General features: G+C 43.6%; 1 protein-coding gene across 1 annotated transcript in view; it reads right to left on the bottom strand.

The window, feature by feature from the left end:
• The window catches only part of PAPPA2 (pappalysin 2), a 224310-nt gene that overhangs the window by 138305 nt on the left and 67280 nt on the right, over window positions 1–18725 (bottom strand). The window contains exon 3 of the mRNA XM_019646831.1: window positions 7326–7471. Coding sequence (XP_019502376.1) covers window positions 7326–7471 — 146 coding nt within the window. The remainder of the gene's footprint in view (window positions 1–7325; window positions 7472–18725) is intronic.

Below are 18725 nucleotides of genomic sequence, written 5' to 3'. Positions count from 1 at the left end.
ACCGAAAAATGAATACAAGTTATAGTTCTTGCATACCAGAATGGGTATATGGGGACTTGAACTCAATGCATGCCAGCACCACTAACTTGTACGTGGAACATAATATGAATGAGGCTTCCTAGGTTTAGCAACTGGTGGCCATGTGTGGCACAGCTGTTGCTTAACGGACTTGCGGAAGGGAACATAAAGGCCTTCTTAGAAGACCTTTCAGCCTTGATTATAGAGGACAAGCTAACACAATGAGACAGGGCTGTTGTGTGGGCTAGGGGATGGTGTCAAGGAAGAAAAGAGAGGGAAGTTGCTGATTAAAAGACGAAATCTCAGTAGCAGACAGCCAAGCTCCCAAAGTCATGCTGTATTCCCGGGTTCCAACTGGCTTTTCCCAGCTTTCGCGCATATCCGCCAGAGTGGCACGTGCTAAAGAGAATGATTCCCAAAGCCACTCCATTGAAAAAAAGAAAGAAAGAAAAGCCCTCAGGCAGTTTGGGAAAAGGACACAAGCTGAAATAACTTTAAAAGAGTTCTGTAAAACTTTTAGGGCTGCATGTTATATGCCCATAAAACAGAGGTTGAGGGCTGGTCTGCAGGTGCCTCTGTAATTACTTCCAGTTACTGGCTAAAACACGCTCCCCAAAATACACTTTCCACCACGAAGGGACAAAGCGATCAAAGTGTGCCCGGGGTCCAAGGAAGAGACACTGCTTCAGGGAAGGGCAAGCAAAGAAAGTGGCAGAGGAAGGCTGATACACAAAGGGAGAGAAAGAAGTGGAGATGGTTAAAAAATATCACGGCAGCTAGAAAAAGCAACACAGTTTTACAGAACTAGACCAGAAACCATTCATCTCCAAATTTTGTATTGGCTTCTTAGTTTTACAGCTTGTGGTCTCATGAGAAGGAAGTCCTTATTCTGGGCAAGACTAAACCGAGACAAAAATGTGTAGAAGGTGAAGATTTTGCAGAGTCTGGTGTCATTTTTTGTCTCCTCTTATACCCTTTCAGCCACTGTTACCCCTCAACTTTTGAGCACTCCAGGCTCTCTAGCCACGCCCACATCAGGGAGAAAAGTAATCTGTTAATAGAAACTGAAGGTGCTACTGCTGAGGCATTGAAGACTTATGATGCAATCTTTCCCTTGCTTCTGGATGAGGGCAGTGCTTCAAATAGACACACATGCATGTACGCACACACACACTCAGAATTTTAGGCATCACACTGTATGAATTGAAAAGGTAGTTTCTGTAATTCACTTATTTATTTAGCATTTATTGAGCATCTGCTCTGTGTAAGGCACTGTTCTGGGCCCCAAGGAGTCAATGATTACCTGTTTTAAAAGAGGACACCTTTCAAGGCATCACCTACAGAGGTGATGATTTACTCTACCTACTTATGAATCCATAAACCTACCTTTGGGGCACCCCAATTTCAGGGCATGAAGTTCATATCCTAGGGCAACTTTGTCCAAAATGTTCAATATCCAAGAGAGCTCACTATGTTTGAAATCCCAAGGCGCCCAGAACTTGCTGAATGCTGTCCTCTGACAAATACCGACAAGAGCAGTCAGTGGGTAATTCCCAGGCACAGTCTTCACCTTCTCCATGCCACGTGGCCTGTCTCATTGATGATTCTAGAATCCCCCAGGCGTGCATGGCGCACTGCAGCACATCTTGTCTCCAGGAAGAACCACTCCGCTCTGGTCTAGTAAAAAGAAGGCCAGTGGGTGGGGGACAAAATCCATTTTGCTCTTGCCCGACCACTTGCTGACGAGTTGCACCAGAGCGGGCCTCTTCACCTCTTTACCTGTCCCGCTTGTCAGATCCACGGCCATGTCTCAGCCCGTGAGGCCTCACCCACACGGGGCACGAATGTGCCACAAATGGCGTTAATGCCCTAACTTTGATGTCAACTGTTTGCTTAGGAGGAAGTCAAGGTTTGTCCTGGGGGACCCCCACAAAAGTTCTGGGTGAGGGAAAGATATCTCACCTGTGAGCTCATTTCTGCTGCTCCCACCTGCCCTGTCCCCTATGTCCCCAGGTGTCTGCCACATCTTCACCTCCTGCAGTCCACTGGGCCCGTGACAGTCACAGACTTGGCCCAGCAGCTACCCGTCACCCCCAAACTGCCAACCGTAACTTATTCTTTCCTTCTCTGACTTATAAGGAACCTCTCTTGGCTTCTTCTAAGCTGCTTTACCATTGCAAGCAGTTGGACCCCTAAACACACCTTTGTTTATTATTACTCTTTATAATGAAGCCAGCATCTTTCCAGGGCACAACGAATCTGCAGGTTGGAGGTAAGGTGAGAGGCTGAGGGCAAACCCAGGAAGGTCAACCACAGACACACAATAGTTGAAACTTCTACGCTTACTACTGTTTCTAATGGAGCTAATATTTATTGAGGCCCTACTATGTGCCAGATACTCTTTCTCAGGCTTATTATCCCCATTTTATGTATGAGGAAACTAAGGCCCAGGGAGGTGACTTGTTCAAGAGCTCATTCACTCCTATCTATGTGAAGCCAGAGACCACTAGGTCATTCAAAAAAACTTTATTTATTTTTTACTACAATGGTCACATTACTTGGACTCACTTAAAGATTCTATATGTTTAAAACTCCATTATGAGCCAAGGTCCAGTTCCCTCCCACATGGTTCTTGGGTTCCATGCACAGTGGGGCACGCTGCTGGTGATCTCATCAGGATGTGACTGTTCTCTAGCAGTGAGAACAGTTAGGGAGATGGTTGGCCAGGACCCTCTGCAGCGTCTAACTCCTGTGCCAGAGACTGACAAGCTCTCCTCTCTAACCTGGCCAACATTTCCTGGTATTTACTTCATCTCACTGCAGCAGCTGTAGCTGTGACCCACAGGGGACTTTCTCAAACCTCTCTCTCCTTTGGTGTCTGGTGCTCCCTTAAGTCCTGCTACTGTGAAAATCCCTACAGAGTCAGACTTGTAGAGACCCCCAAATCAGCATATCCAACGCCAAACCTGCTCCCCATTCAGTCCTCTTTTCCTGTATGTTCTGCCTTGACACAACCATCCACTCAGTCTGCCAAACACAATTCTTTATTTCCCCATCTACTCATTTATAGGAACCAAGTTTCTCAGTACTTGAAGTTACACATTTTTTTAAAAAGCAATATAACAGACGCTAAATCCTATCTCATTATAGCAACAATTATTATTCATCCACAGACACAAGAACTAATTTGGGGGATAAAAGCCACTCTCATCTCTTGAAAATGTGCATTTCCCATTTTGTTTACTGGTCAACATTTTAAAATACTGATTTTATCAATTTTGGACAAGTAATCATTTCAAAAGATAACTCAACTGAGGTGAAATTTTGAACACTTTATAATTTGTGATCAGCATTGATGTTAATATCCTACTTGTGATATTGTACCACAGTTTTATAAGATGTTACCATTGGAAGAAAATGGGTATAAGGTATGTGGAATCTCTGTATTTCTTACAACCACATGTAAATACACGATTATCTCAAAATAAAACGTTTAGCTCAAAAACTTATTATTACAAAAGAATTGTTTTATTCAAAATGTTTTTAACAGAGATATGGGTGACCAAGTAAAGACTGAAAAACGTGTATATATATGTTACATTAGTATAAGGTTCTGCAAGAGAAATGGAATGAAAACTCAAATTCAAAAAAAGAAAAAAGGGACAACAAATAATTTCCCAATGTGAAAAAAAAGTGCATGACCACACGATTTTAAATGAATGATAGTGATTATCAAATCATTATGTTACTGAGAATACATTTAGAAAGAGTAGATTTAAAAATGATTTTTAAATGTTAATAATTTAAAATACTATGCCAGAAATGATATTATTTGCTACTATTTAAACCTATGATTAAATTTTTAGTTGGTACTCTTAGACTATATGAGGGGTACAGAGTTTTCCAAAAGTCTTTCCGGGGGTAAAGAGAGCAAAAATAAATTTGAAGAGCACTGTTTTAGCCAAGTACATTCCACTTCTAAGCATGTCCAGGTTTTTAACAGTCTGAACCTTGGCATTTATCAGCTTTTTCACTCTGGAATGCCTTCTCATTGTCTGCCAAGCAAGTATCTTTCAACTCTCCTTTCAAGCCCCAGCCCCCCTGGGACTGCTTTCCTGATGCTTTCAGCGCCATTAAGCACTTTCTCTCATGTTCCTGCCTGACCTCATGTGTGGTATCATCACATAGAACTATAAATGTGTATTTGCATGTCTGTCTCCCAATTATTCTGTGCAAACCTTCACGGCAAATTCCTTTTATTATTCTATCTCTGGTATTGCCACAAAACAGATTCAACAGTTTTTCTTTGAATGAATGAATGAATGAATGAATGATCATGAGCATGGTATTAATAGCTTATAAAAGCACTGGTTTACCACTTAAATTAGTCTTATGCCTTTGAAGATATATTTTCCGTTTAAATGCTGCGTAAACCACTGAACGTTAGAGTTCAAGAAGATCTCATTCATCCATTTACTTATTAAAAAATTATGCCCTGCATTACCAGAGCATTAAAAGTTCCAAATTATGCTAAAAGGCAGAAATGGTGTTGATGGCAAAGCAGGACCACAAATAACCTTGGCCTTGTCACATAGTCACTGAAGCCATTAGTAGTCGGAAATTGGATTCAACTGCAGGCTTTCAGGCGCATATACTTATCTGCTAGGTCACTCAGCTTGCCCTCACAATGCAGGGGGCTTACATGTTGACACAAACAGATGATCTCATCTTATGTCTTGAAAAGACTCTATTTAGAAAATGCTACATGTCTCCCTCTATTATGTTAGCCCAGCTGTCTGTACTACTCTACACCTGAGTCAGGTCAACACAATTCCTTTGTTCAATCACAGCTATGATTGAACAAGAACAAATAAAGAGGCACGTGAGCAATTTCATATCGAGTCATCTCTCTCACCTGTTCAGTCTTGACTTCTACTTCTGAAGATTACCTTAAGTGCTATGTTGTAAGGGAACATGGCTATTCCTAAAATGTTTGAGAGGGAAATATAAGTATCCCCAGCTGCTTTCGTAATTCATTATGAGTCAATAACTCGTGAGATAATTCTGGAAACCATTTAAATGTAATACCTTCACTCGTTTACTCATTCGCCTCTTCAATTCAGAGAGCAGTCTCAGAGCATCCGCTACATAGTAGGTACTCACCTTATGCACAGAGGTTGCAGGCGTTACTCACATTTGCACCAGCTCTTACATGCACTTCTGTGTGTGCGTGTTTCTATTCTATTTTATCACGGGTCTACCTTTGTGTAACCACCACCACAATCAAGACACTGAACTGTTTCATCTCCACTACGCTCTCCCTCCTGCTGTCCATTTTTGTCACACTCACACTAAACCCCTTCCCTGCTCCCCACCACCCTATCCCTAACCCCTGGCAAGCACTAACTCTATACTTTTGTCATTTTGAGAATACTACATAGATAGAATCATACCGCATGCAACTTTTGAGATTTTTTTTTTCTCACTGAGTATATTACCCTTGAGATCCATCAAGGTCATCCGCGCATTAATACTTTGCTCCTTTTTATTGCCGAGTGGTATTCCATTGCACTACCATTGGTGTAAGCAGTTAGCACTGAAGGAAACTTTTGTTGCTTCCAGTTTGGGGATATTACAAATAAAACTGCTATAGAGATGGATGTGAAAGCTTTTGAATGGATATATGTTTTCGTTTCTCTAGGATCAATGGCTGAGAGTCCAATGGCTGGATCATATGGTATGTGTACGTTTAGGTTTATAAGACGCTGCCAAGGTATTCTACAAAGAGGCTGTGCCAGTTTACATCCCCTCCCCCCCGCCAGGAATGTATGAGCGCGCCAGTTTCTCTGCATCCTCACCAGCATTTCGCATTGTCACTAAGTTTTTTTATTACAGTATAGATGGTATACATGATTATATGCGTTTCAGGTGAACACCACAGTGATCTGACATGTACATACCTTACAATGTGATTGCCACAATAAGGGTAGTAACTATTTGTCACTGTGCAAATGTATTACAATATTATTGATTATACTCTCTGTGCCGTACCCTACAACCCTGGAGTTTTTATGTCAGCTATTATAGTGAGTGTGTACTGACATCTCACGTGGCTGAATTTCCCGGGTGGCTAATGATATGGAACCTCTTTTTATCTCCTTATTTTCCATCTGTATATCCTCTCTGGTAAAATGTTTGCTCATGTTTTTGTCCATTTTCTAACTGGAATGTTTGTTTTACTGTTAAGTATTGAGAGTTCTTTATATCTTCTACATACAAATCCTTGTGAGATGTGAGGTTTGCAGATATTTCTTCCAAGTCTGATGTTTCTTTGTTTGTCTTAACAGAGTCCTCCTGAGAGAAAACTTTTAAATGTTGATGAAGTCCAATTTATCAGTTTTTATTTATATGAACTGTGCTTTGGGTGTTACATAGAAGCACTCTTCAATAAGCCCAGCTCTGAAGATTTTCTCTTATGTTTTCTTTTAAATGCTCTACAGTTTTACTTTTTTATATTTAACGCTATGATCTATTTTGAGTTAATTTTTGTATAAGGCATGAGAGTCACACTGATATTCATTTGCTTTTCCTGTGGATGTCCAATCGCTTCAACGCCATTTGTGGAAAATATTTATTGTCTATTAATGTCTGTGGTGTAAGAATATCACTTCCTTTAGTCCTTATGGTGGTAATATATTCCTTCTCTCATGTTTTTGTTTTTTCTTGATCAGTTTTTCTGGGGGTTAGTCAATCCTTTGCCTCTCCTTACCCCCAAAAGTTTTTCGTTCTCTTAATTTTTGTCTAGTTAATATTTTCTATTTTATTTATTTCTTCTCTTATTTTATTATTTCCTTCTGTCTGCTTTTAATTTATTATTTATATAATAAATATAAATAAATTAAATTAAATAATTTAATTATTATCAAATAAAATAAACTTACATTAAATAAAATAAATTAATTAATTAAATTAAATAATTTAATTAATATTAGATCATATTAATTGATTTAATATGTTACATCCCCAAGGTATAAAATGCATCTCACTCCGTGTCATCAATTTATTTGCATCTAGATTACAGCTTTGGTCTGGAACATCCTGAGTATTTCCCACTGTTTGCTCTAATCCCTCTTACTTGTCTGCCTTGAAACATTTTGACAGATTCTCCCAAAAGCCATTCTCTGCCAAAAACAGCTAACTCATTGAGTACATATATGTTTTCTTCTCTCTTTTTTCCCCCAAACTCACGTTCACAAATTCCTTTCGGGCCTCCTCCTTTTTTTCAGCCATATTTGGTCTCCACTTACCCAGGTGGCTGACGGCTTCCTTGTCCCAAGGCCAGGTGGCAGCACCTGCGAGGTCTTCCCTCACGGAGCTGGCGAAGTAGACATTGAGGAAGTGAGTGCTGTTCAGCTGCAGTGCCTCCTTCAGCTCCTTCACACTCATGTACGCCCTGGAGAGCACATGGGAGAACTCGTCACACCCAAAGATCTGCACACCGAGGACAGCCGACCCGGAGCTATTCACACGCGGACCCTTCCCAGCCAGCACTGCCTCTTAGGGGGACACAGAGGCAGAGACCACAGGGAAAGGCACCAGTACACACTTGGGATATTTATTCCAAGATAAACGATATCCGACCTTGTTAGCACTACAATATTTATATGAATACTCAGTATTTGACATCATACTCACTCTACACCCAGACTATTTCTTCAGCAGAAACCCAACAATATTCCTAATTCTTTGCCGTGAGAATTACCCCCAGGCCGTGGTGAAGAAAGCCTTCCAACTCTCAACCCCTGGCTCTTTCCATCGCGCTGCATGGTCCTTATTATGAGACCACCAACTGAATCTTTCCTTCAGTATATGCTTGCTTCCAGACACTACGTTTTTAAAGGGAAATAGTAATAACCATGTTAATAAAGTAAAAGAGGGAAAAAAAGAGATGAGTGATAGGCCAGAGAGGATATCATAAAGCTACTGCAAAGAATATTAAGTATGTGTGTGTGTGTGTGTGTGTGTGTGTGTGTGTGTGTTTCTCTTTCTAGTCCCTTAATCCATGGAAACTCTACCTCTACTTCAACTGCCTTATGATACCAAGTATCTTTATTGGTGGCTTCAAAGCACTAGGTGGTATTATGTTTGCATTTAGGCACAGAATTAATGGTCTATTAAAAACACATGCCCCGTGGCCCATAAAAAAACAAGAAACAAAGGAAACAAGCATTTGATCCCTCTATAAACTCATACATAATCAAAGACTTTCATCTTCCTGGCATCAGTGCAACTTCAGTATGAGCAGACTCCCCATTCTCACTGAAGGCTATTGTAAGAAGGAACAACGAAACCAGGGCTCAGTGGCACCTAGGACACACGGGGTACTTCCCACAGTGGCCATGGCCTGCCACTCCAAAGAAGGCAATGTTCCTATCACAGATTCGACTGGGCAGGCAGCTCCCTCAACAGAAGTTGGAAATTTCCTTCATAGATCATCCGCCATTGTTGTTATTCTGGTGGACAAGCTGCGGACACTGAAACCTCCCAACCCATGTCAGAGCTCATGTCAGGGCAGCACGACCCTTCTGCTCTCGCTGGCTCTGCCTCCCAAGCACACTGCCATCTACTCAGTCCATGTGCAGGCGTCAGTGGCAAGGAGCGCCCACAAAACAGGGGTCCCAAAGAAAAGTGTCTCCGTGTCCTATAGAACAGATCCGAAAGGGGGGATGAAAGTAAAGAAACAGAAGAAATAGTTGCTTTAGAACCAAAGATTCTTGGGAGAAAAGGGCGCTGAAAACTACTCTTTCTTACAAACTTATAATATCTTGGAAAAACAGTTCTCAGCCCCAAGAAATCATCCAAATTCCAGGAGGTGATGTCAGATGTGATCAGAGGGATATTCCTTCTGCTGCTTTCCTGGAGACACAATGTTTTTTGGAGTGTTGCCTGGTTTTCCCTGAACATTAGTCACATTCCCTTTCCCTTTCTCCTTTATTAAAAATAATTACAATTTCCTGTATTGACAAATTGATAGTGTGGAGCTGTGATGACATCAAATAATTCTCCAATATGGAGATGTTTCAATAGGCCAGAAGACAGGAGAAGAGAAGGGGCAAACGGGAGGAGAGAGAGAAGGAAGAAAGAGGAGGGGAGGGGAGGGGAGGGAATCAGAGACCGAGCCTCTGCCTGTGCGCAGAGACTGCCTGTGCGCAGCTCAGAGTACCACAGAAGAAAAGTTGCACCCTTTCTCTGTTTCTATTCCAGAGTTCCCATTACAATTCGGAGTTGGTAACTTGACAGTCTTCTCTGTTTGCCGCTCCCTCACTTTCCCAAACCCGCCTGTTCCTCGCATGGTGTATTTGGGCTCTCCGTGCTACTGGCTTCTCCGTCTGCCGTTGACCAGTCTTGGCTGCCACCCTTTTGTCCTCCCTCAGCCCAGCAGTTCCACTCACTTCCCCTGAGCTCCCTCCAAGGAGCCTCCTTCACCACCACCCTCATTAGCTGCTTCTACTCATCTCCCTTTTCTTCCCGGCCCAACTCGCTCGCCAGCCATAAATTAGCCTTCCAGATGAGAGTGCTTATGTCATGCTGGTGGCTAACTGGGTGTGGCCCCTCCTGCACACCACAGAAATACAGGCAGGAGTCTGCAACGGTAAGGGAGAGAATACTTTTTCAAAAGCTAGTCGGAAACAGCCATTAATTGAACTGATGGAAGAATGCTTTGTTTTGTTGGAAACAAAGATTCCTGTCCAGATTATGTCCTACACCCAAATGGGTAAAAATATAGACACCACTGTGTCTGTGTCTGCTTTGCATGTAGAATGCTTCGCCTATTACAACACAGGTTCGCCATTTCAGAAGGTAAAATGGAGCTAATGACGACAAACACCTTAGCTTGTCAACTGATGAAACCAAAGCCTGGCTCTGACCTAGGGTGGGGAAAAGGGGATATTATTCATAAACTCAGAGCTTAATATCTTGCTTCAGAAATGACTTATTATGAGAGACTTGCCATCCAAAATAACTTACTATTCAAAGGAAGGTAAAATGACATACATAAATGTCATAAAATGCGTAAGGGTCGTGCCTTGGCCCGAACTGTGTATGACAAAGGGGGTGAGCTGCATTACTCTGCTCAATTTATGCCAGGATGTCCCTTTACTCATACTCTCCATACTCTGGATTGAAATACTCACCATACCCGTCTCCCTGAGGATTCAGAGCCACCAAAGTGAAGTTGTGTGTTGATTTTTGCAAATAAATCAAGCTGTCCTTGAGGCTGATGTGTCAAGTTGTTGTGCCCGCTGCTCAAGTCTGTCATTTCTGACATGCCCCACCCTGGAAGAACGCACGCCTGCCTCACCAGTTTTATGACTGCGACCTACTGGTTTGAGATTAACTAGTGCCCGGTGTCCAGCCCGCCATGTTCCATTGTCCCACAGGCATAGTGCATTCATGTGGATTCCTGCCTTCCTCCCTGACTGCTGACCCCCCACACTCCAGTATCTAAGGGTGCGTGCAAGCTCCAATTCTTGCTTAGTTTCTAAGTAAAATGAAAGGATATTAAAATTTTAAAAAGCCTCTTTGTGCTCTAGTTTAATATTGGGTTGTTGGAAAAGTCATGATGTAATTTTTCTATGTTTTTCGTTGCAAAAATGCATCATGACTTTTCTGACAACCCAACCGTCAGTCAGCTGATTAACCCTTTTATAGATTGACAGAAATAACCCATGAAGCCAGAAAGAAGACAAAAGACCTGAGCCGTCTGAAGGAAACTTGAACCAGTATCAAAAATTGGCATGTTGAAAGACATAAAGGATGCAAGTGTGCCCTGAGGCTGGGACCCACAGCCCTGCTTCGCAGTCAGAGCAAGCCAGGCCCGGGGGGAGGTCCTCACACCATCCACAGGTGGAAAGCAGCCTCCAGGAGAACACGACAGATGCCCTCAAGGGACCTCCTAGGGGCAACCTTTGCCAAAGTTGGGCTAGTAGGGTCTGGCTAAACCTAAGCCTTCCTGTCATTGCTGTGCACCGTGGCTCTCCACCCAACATGTACAGAAGGGGTCCTTCCTCACCCCCTTCCACTGCCCACTGCCTCCTGGTGACTATCTCCTCTGACCTGCTGCCCCCATCCTCTCACTGTGCCCACACCATGGGACTTACAGGTCCCTGGAGTGCCAAGCTAGCATTCTCCCAGCTGCCCACTGCACCTTCCAAACTTGTTTTAGTTCGTTTGTTTTGTTTTCCTTCTGTCAAATTCCTCCTGCTTTTAGGCCCATGTCTCTCGACCACATCGCCATATACGCTTCCCACTTGGCTTCATTTTGCCCACCGCCTGGCTCTTCCATACGCATCAAGGGCTTCACAGCCTGGCTCAGAGTCTGCCCCTTCATCCCAGCAGCTGTCACCTGGGGAGATGCCACCATTTACGTGAGGCATCCACTGAGAACAGTCTTATTGTTGACTCCCTTACTTCCAATGACCTTCGCATGCCATACTCATTGTCACCGTACTCAGATTTTCTTTAAATTTCTGATCTCATGGAGAACTTGATTTTCGCTTGTCTACACTTTTATTATGACACGGACCTCTCCTTTCCAGGAATTACCTGAACTCTTCGCCACCCTTCTTTTGCACCTCCTTCCCCACCAACCTCAAACCCTCATCCCCCTAGAGAGATATTTACTTGCCCCAAACCACACAGCTTATAAGTTATGGGGGCAAGTTTTAAACCTGAGTCCCTCTAACTCCAAAGTACATGTTCTTTCTTCTGTTCTTAAATGACTTTTCCTAATATTTGTGAGTCACTGTGTTTGCTGGGCCTTGGCAATGAAAAGATATATAAGACATGACTCTTATTTTCAAGAGGCTCGGTCTGGTGGGGGAACACAACCATGTAAACAAATCATTATAATGTAAGGTGACAGCTGTGTGCACAAAATTATCCACAAGAACAAAGGATGAGGGGGAAAATCAGCTTAGAGACCCAGACGGTAACAGGGCATTATGGAAATTTGTGGCGGATATTATGAATTGGTTCGTGCTCATATACACGTATAGCTCCCTCTTTGATCTTCTCGTATTTTTTCCACCAGGATAGCCCTTGTTATAGGTTGAACTGTACCTCCCAAAAAAATCTTGACATCTTAAGCCCCAGTACCTGTGAACATGACCTTGTTGGGAAATAGGGTCTTTGCATATGATCAAGTTAAGATGATGTCACTAGGGTGGCCCTAATCCAATAGGATTGCATCCTTATAAAAAGCGGAAATTTGGGCATAGAGAGATGCACGGAGGGAAGATAATGTGAAGACACAGGGAGGATGCCAGCTGCAAGCCAAGAACTACCTGAAGCTATGAGAAGCTATGAGAGGGCCGGCCGAGTGGCACGTTAGTTAAGAGCTGGCTTGGGACGCCAGAGGGCCACTTCAGAACCCACATATGAGGGCCAGTGACACTGCCCTCCACAGCTATGATGCTGAACAACAGCTCAACCTGGAGCTGGGCTGCCGTGAGTCACTGGCGACGGCGTAGGCTGCAGCTCCTGCTGCAGTGGGTTGCCATGGGCTACCGTGTGTGGCCAGCAGCAGCCGTGAGCGGCCAGCAGCCGCAGTGAGCGGCCGTCCAGAAGCCGGCGACTGATCTGCCTCACCTGGGAAGAGCGCAATGATGGTGCCAACTTGGGCCAGTGAAGCAACGTCCTCCACAACTAGACTGAAGAACAAAAGGACAGCAACTTGTCTGTTTCCCTTCACCCAATTCCCCAGTGCTGTTCCCATCCCCCAAATCCCCAATAAAAATCTTAAAAAAAAAAAGAAGCTAGGAGAGAGGCTGCCCTCACAGCCTTCAGGGCTGACCACCCAACCTTGGTCTGGCACCTCCAGCCTCCAGAGCTGTGAGATGACCCATGTCTGCTATGGGAGCCAACCAGGTCGAGACACTTGTTTATGGCGGCCCACAGAAACCGACCGAGCCCTCGTCACTTCAGATCTACAGGCCATCTGCCTTGCTGATTTACTCTTCCCACCCAGCCAAGACCCCCAGTCTAATTTAATTTTCTCTTCCATTTGTGCTACAATTCTACTAGTTGCTTAGTTTTCAATGGCAGCTAGATACCTAAACATCCAATTAGTCACCAACTTCTATAGAGTCTTCTCTTTCACAAAGTCTTCAAAATACATCCTTATTTTCGCTTCCCACTGTCACTGTCTGGAATGGACCCTCTTTATTTATCATGTACTAAAACGTCTTATTTTTCTTCCTCTAATATATACACTCCCATCCACCCTGTACAACATCAGAACTGGTGCATCTCTGTTCACTCTTGGTTCCTTGTGGCCTGTACAACAAAGCCCTTTAAATTTCCTTTAAGTTGCCACTCAAAGCCTTTGAATCTGATGCCAGCCTGCCCTCCAGGCTGGTCCTGGCACCACCATGCCATTGAGCCAAGCTGATTTATTCATTGGTGGCAAACATGCATTTGTTTTTTCTGGGGGGCAGTTTGAGGATTTTTGTTTGGTTGATTGGTAGGTTGTTTTGTTTTATGTTGTGTTGCTTTCTTGCCTCCCTGCTTCGTTTATGGTGGTCTCCCCTTACCTACACAACTATCAAAATTGTATCTGACATTCAAGACCCTTTTTCTATCTCATTTCTTCCATGAAGTCCACACTGACTGTGCCAGACTGAGCCCTTACATCTGAATCACTATATTATTTGGTCTAGTCTATAACACAATGGATTACAATATGTAATCCTAATGTAATGTTTAATTCTAATGGCAATATTTGCCAGCAGGAGAAATCCTACCTCTAGATATTTAACTTAAGATATTTGTATGGGTTTTAAATACGCACCAACAAGAATACTAAAATAGCAAAAAATATATGGTATAACATGATAGTATAATAGCACAGCATATATGCTAATAGAATACATAGTATACTATAATAGCAAAGAAGAATATAATAGAAAAACAGATAACATACATTTCTATTAACATGGATCTGGCAAGACAAATGAAAATGTATAATATTATATAATAAAAGTAATATTCATGTCATGGCTTCATTAAAAACTATCTAGATCTGTATTTATTAAAATGGAAAAATGCCCCCAACATGTCACTGAGTGAAACAGCACGCTGTACAACAGTAAGCTATAATTCTATTCATTTAAAACCGTATACATGTGTCAACCTAGCTATCTAGAAGGAGATGAAACAGGTAGTGGGATCTGAAGTAATTGTCTTTGCTTTGTATTATTCTGTATTGAGATAGGAAAGGCCATTCCGTATTTCAATATTATAGAGCATTCCTTATTTCATTAGCTGGACCAAATTCCCAGAAGTCAAGTACCAAGCCTTTCTCAGCATGAGAGGGACTCAGTCCATCATCTTGCATGTTATCAAATGCTCTTTTAACATTAGTGGACCATATCAGTGGTGGAGATGGGCAGTGATTGGAAGATGAGGCAGAGAACACCCCATTCTCCCCTCCGCCTAGGTTCACCAATACCACCCTTCTTTAGAACCGCTTAAACCACAAGGGTTCAGTTACATCTGGAAGAGCCAAAGTTCGAAGAGTGGCATTGAGGACCTGCTGCCTCTGGTAGAGAACAAGAGACACAAATATGCCCAAAAGACAAAGTCCCAAATATGCTCTCTTTGACGACTCTTTTTTGTGACTAAACGCAGAGTAGGTTCTTGGCAAAAACATTGTACACGATAAACTCTCGGGCCTGGGTAGGAATAGACAATATAATTCCACAGGCATTACAAGAGATCTAAAAATAGGGAGCTTTTCCCCAGAGGAGGGGCCCTTATGGGTAACTGGGGCAGACACAATGTGTTTCTACGAATGGCAAAACCCATGAAGTCATCCGCTATTTTAGTCATTCTTTTGTGTTTCTTTTCCCTTCTCCTAAAGCTCTTTCTTCCATTGCTTTAGAACATTTTAAAAGGTTTTCTTCAAAACCTATTTTTAAGTATTCTTTCTGCAACACATTACACACACACACACACACACACACACACTGCAGAAGTCCATTCTTTTTGACGATACATATGCACCGATCTGAACTCGACTTTCTATTCTATTGACCTTGGGATGGTGAATGAATCCTCTAAGAATACTGATGATTCAAACTGTTTTACACTTTTACTTCTGGAGGCAGGGCGACACACTCAATTCAGAAAGTATTTACTGAGCACCTACTAAATCTCAGGTCCTGGGAGAACCCACCAGGATGCAATGCTGAGTAAGCCCAGGTAGCACTTCTAGCCTCGTGAAACATGTGGCCTTTTACGGGAGATGACATGGAAATGGGCAACGGCACTGTGCTGTGACTCAGCAGGTTCTCGGTACCAAAAGTGAACAGTGTGGTGAGAACCTACTGACAGGAGCATCTGACCAGGATTTGAGGTGTTGGGGAACAGAAGTCTTCTCAGAACTGACATCTATCACAAGAGCTGGCAGATGAAAAGGAGTTACACTAGAGAGGGGGTGGCATGGGAGGACGAGCCACGGATACAAAGGCTCAGTGGCCGGGGTAAGAGAAGGGTAAGTTTATGGAGAAATGGACGCTGAACAGGGTAACCACAGCCAGGTCCTGAAGGGGCTTGCAAACCTTGGGAAGAAGTTTTGAGTTCTTTAAGGCAAGGAAGGAACGTGATTAGGTTCGCCTTTTAGAAAGACTGGTCTCGAGAATGTGTGGAGAACGGGTTCGAAGAGTGCAAAATGGACGCAGAGAAGCCTGTTAGACGGCCGTGACCAGATGTAGGAGATATTTAGGAATAGAACCAATAGAAATTGGTGATTCATTCGATGAGGTGGGGGGAGGGAGAGGAAGAGTCCAAAATGATTCCGGGGTTTTTACATGGAGTAACTGGGTAGCACGATGCACTGAACTTGGAAGTAGGAGGAAGAACAGGCTGTTTGCAGTCACCTGTGATAACATATAGATGCTTATTAGACACATGGATATATGGCTCTTTAGATCTCAGCGTATATAAGGTCAGAAAGCACGAATGCATGAATGAGAATAAAAGCTACAGGATGAGTGAGGTCGTGCAGTACTGACTTCCTAATAAGTATACTTAACACGACGTGTGCTTGGGGAGCCAGGAAGGGGGTGCGGGCAGAGAGCTCATTTTCAAAAATATATCCAGACTTGTGCAGTCAGAATGTCTCAAGAGAGACCATATTAATTCTGCTTTGTTTAAAAACACAAACATTTACTTTTGAATTACATATCATGGAATAGTTAAAGAGGGGATCTTTCCTAAAGGTCTCAAAAGCCTCAACCTGACCCAGGAAAAGGGGTATGGAGTGAGAAGGCAGGGCAGAGCATCGAACCCCAAGGAGCAGTAACTTTAAGGAGTAGGCAGAGGGAAAGAAATTGGCAAAGAGGGCTGAACGCGATGATGAAGAGGTTGGCAGAGATCCAGGATGGTCGGTATCTCCAAAGACGAGGGAGAAGACCAATCAGTTCGTTCCTGGTGCTGAAGTGAGAGAAGAACAGAAAAGTCTTCCCGAGAAGTAGAAAGGAGGAGGTGGTTAGCAACTCTGACAAAAGTGATTTCGAAATAACAGTGGAGACAGAAGGAAGGGGCTCTTCCTTCTCTCCCCTTCTCTGAAGCACTGCTTTCCCTGGTCCCATCCTCTGCTTCCCTGCTTAGCATTGTCGATGCTCTGTTAGGGTCAACACACTTATTCCCACAGTTTTCTCTGCAATGACGACTCCAAAATGTGCGTCTGTAGCTTAGATGTGTCTCCTGAGCCCCAGGTAAACGTATCTGTATAATGAATATCATCCCTTAGCTGTCCCTTGGAGACCTTAAGCTCAACATGTCTAAAATTTAACTCATCCTCCATTTTAATTCCTACTTCTTGCATTACCATGGAGACAAGCCTCACCATCACTCTGTATCCAACCCAGAACCCTAGGAGCGAGTTATCCTAAACTCCTCTCTCTTTCTCAGTTCCACATCCAATCATCACCAAGTCCAGTAAGTTCTATATTGAGTATTTCTAAAATCTCTCCCTTCCACTGTCCACTCGCCCATTGCTTTAAGCCAGCACGCTTTCTCTCATGGTTTATTGAGTAAAATCTTTACTGGCTGGCTAATCTCCTGTCTTCCCCTCATCTTCTTCCATCCCCCTTATGGAAATCTGAGCAAGCCATTCCCCTGCTCCAAAGACTCCAATGCTGTCCACTGCATTTGGGACAAAATCCAAATACTTTAATACATTTTCAAAGCCCCTCATAATCTAGCCCCTCACTATCTGTCTTGCTTCATCTCTGGCCATTATCTCTCTTACATGGTTTTTCAAATCTCCAAAGTACTCAGTTCTGCATCTGCGTTACACTCTCTCTTGGCCCCATGAAAGTGCACGAATTATTTTTTCTAGAATGTTCTTTTTCTGTGTACTTTCTGGTAACAACTATCCATTATTGAAAATTGGTACAGGTGTCACCTCTTGCGGGGAGGTTTCCCTGACATCCGTCCCAAGCACAGACTTGGTTCCCAGCCTAGCAATGCCTTGGCACGCTCTGTGTCTCTCCAGCTCGGCACTATGGGGTTATGCTGGGGACCAGAGGAAAGCCACAAGGGCTCTGCTTCCAGGGCCCTTTGTCTAACATGGTACAGTATTGCCTCAAAGGGTAGATTAAATATTTCTCAACATTGAGTCCCTGAAAGGAATTAAAGTAAATTTTACTGCGTGATATGCATATTGTAATGCAGAAAACAGTGATTTCTGGATCCATATTTGACTGCTTTCGATAAAACCATTCAGTGCCAAGGACAACTAGATCTTAAACTACGCATTTAAAAAATCTCCTGTTACTCACAGACTCTAGGACGTGTCTTACTGATTGTGAGGAGATACAGGACAGGAAGACCCAAATCTGCTGAGGCTTTCTGGGCCCTGTTCGTGATCTCAGCACTTTCCCAGGAGTTGCCTGAACCTGCAGCCAGGGCTCACTTGTCATCATGCCTCAAGAGACAAAGGGCTCCTAATTCCACCGCCTCACCTGAAAGGTCCTCATAAGCCCACAGGCTCCATGTGGATGCCATGCACACGTGCCTCCTGGTGAAGAGGCTTCTGATGGGAGAATTTTTCTCTGCCTTTGGCATCGTGATTTGTAAACTTTGATTCCAGAAAGTTACCAGACCACTCTGGTCCACTTGAAAGTTGCAAGTGTTGGAGAGGCTGAGGAAAGAGAAGTCTGTACACGCAGAGAGACACCTGCTGGCCTGTCCCTCGCCCTCTCCTGGCCTGGGAGACAGCTGGGGCCCAGAAGGGCACACTGTTTCAGCCACTCTGCTGTCGCTCCCTTTTCCAGAACGACAGGGCCAGTGTTCTGTGCAGAGAGCTCATTTCCTCCATCACTCTCCCTCTCCACCCCTGACATGAATGCTTTGAATCCCGCTGAGGATCGTGTGTTGGCTGAGCGATCACATTGAGAATACGGCCTAGCGATGACTCACATGCTTGTGGTCTGCTGTGTTTACCACGGATATTCGATTCCAGCTGGATTTCCCTGTCCCCAGGAAGCCCAGCGCTAGGCCATGTCTCCATTTTTCTCCTGCCGCCCCAGCTTTCTCCATATTACCCTTTCACCACCAATGTCCTCTCAAGGGTGTGTGTGCGTGTGTGTGCCTGTGTGTGTGTGTGTGTGTGTGTGTGTGTGTGTGTGTGTGTGTGT

This window comes from Hipposideros armiger, unplaced genomic scaffold (genome assembly GCF_001890085.2).
Source record: "Hipposideros armiger isolate ML-2016 unplaced genomic scaffold, ASM189008v1 scaffold_6, whole genome shotgun sequence".
Taxonomy (NCBI): domain Eukaryota; kingdom Metazoa; phylum Chordata; class Mammalia; order Chiroptera; family Hipposideridae; genus Hipposideros; species Hipposideros armiger.
The sequence above is the reverse complement of the archived record's forward strand: the minus strand, read 5'-3'. Positions and strand labels throughout refer to the sequence as shown.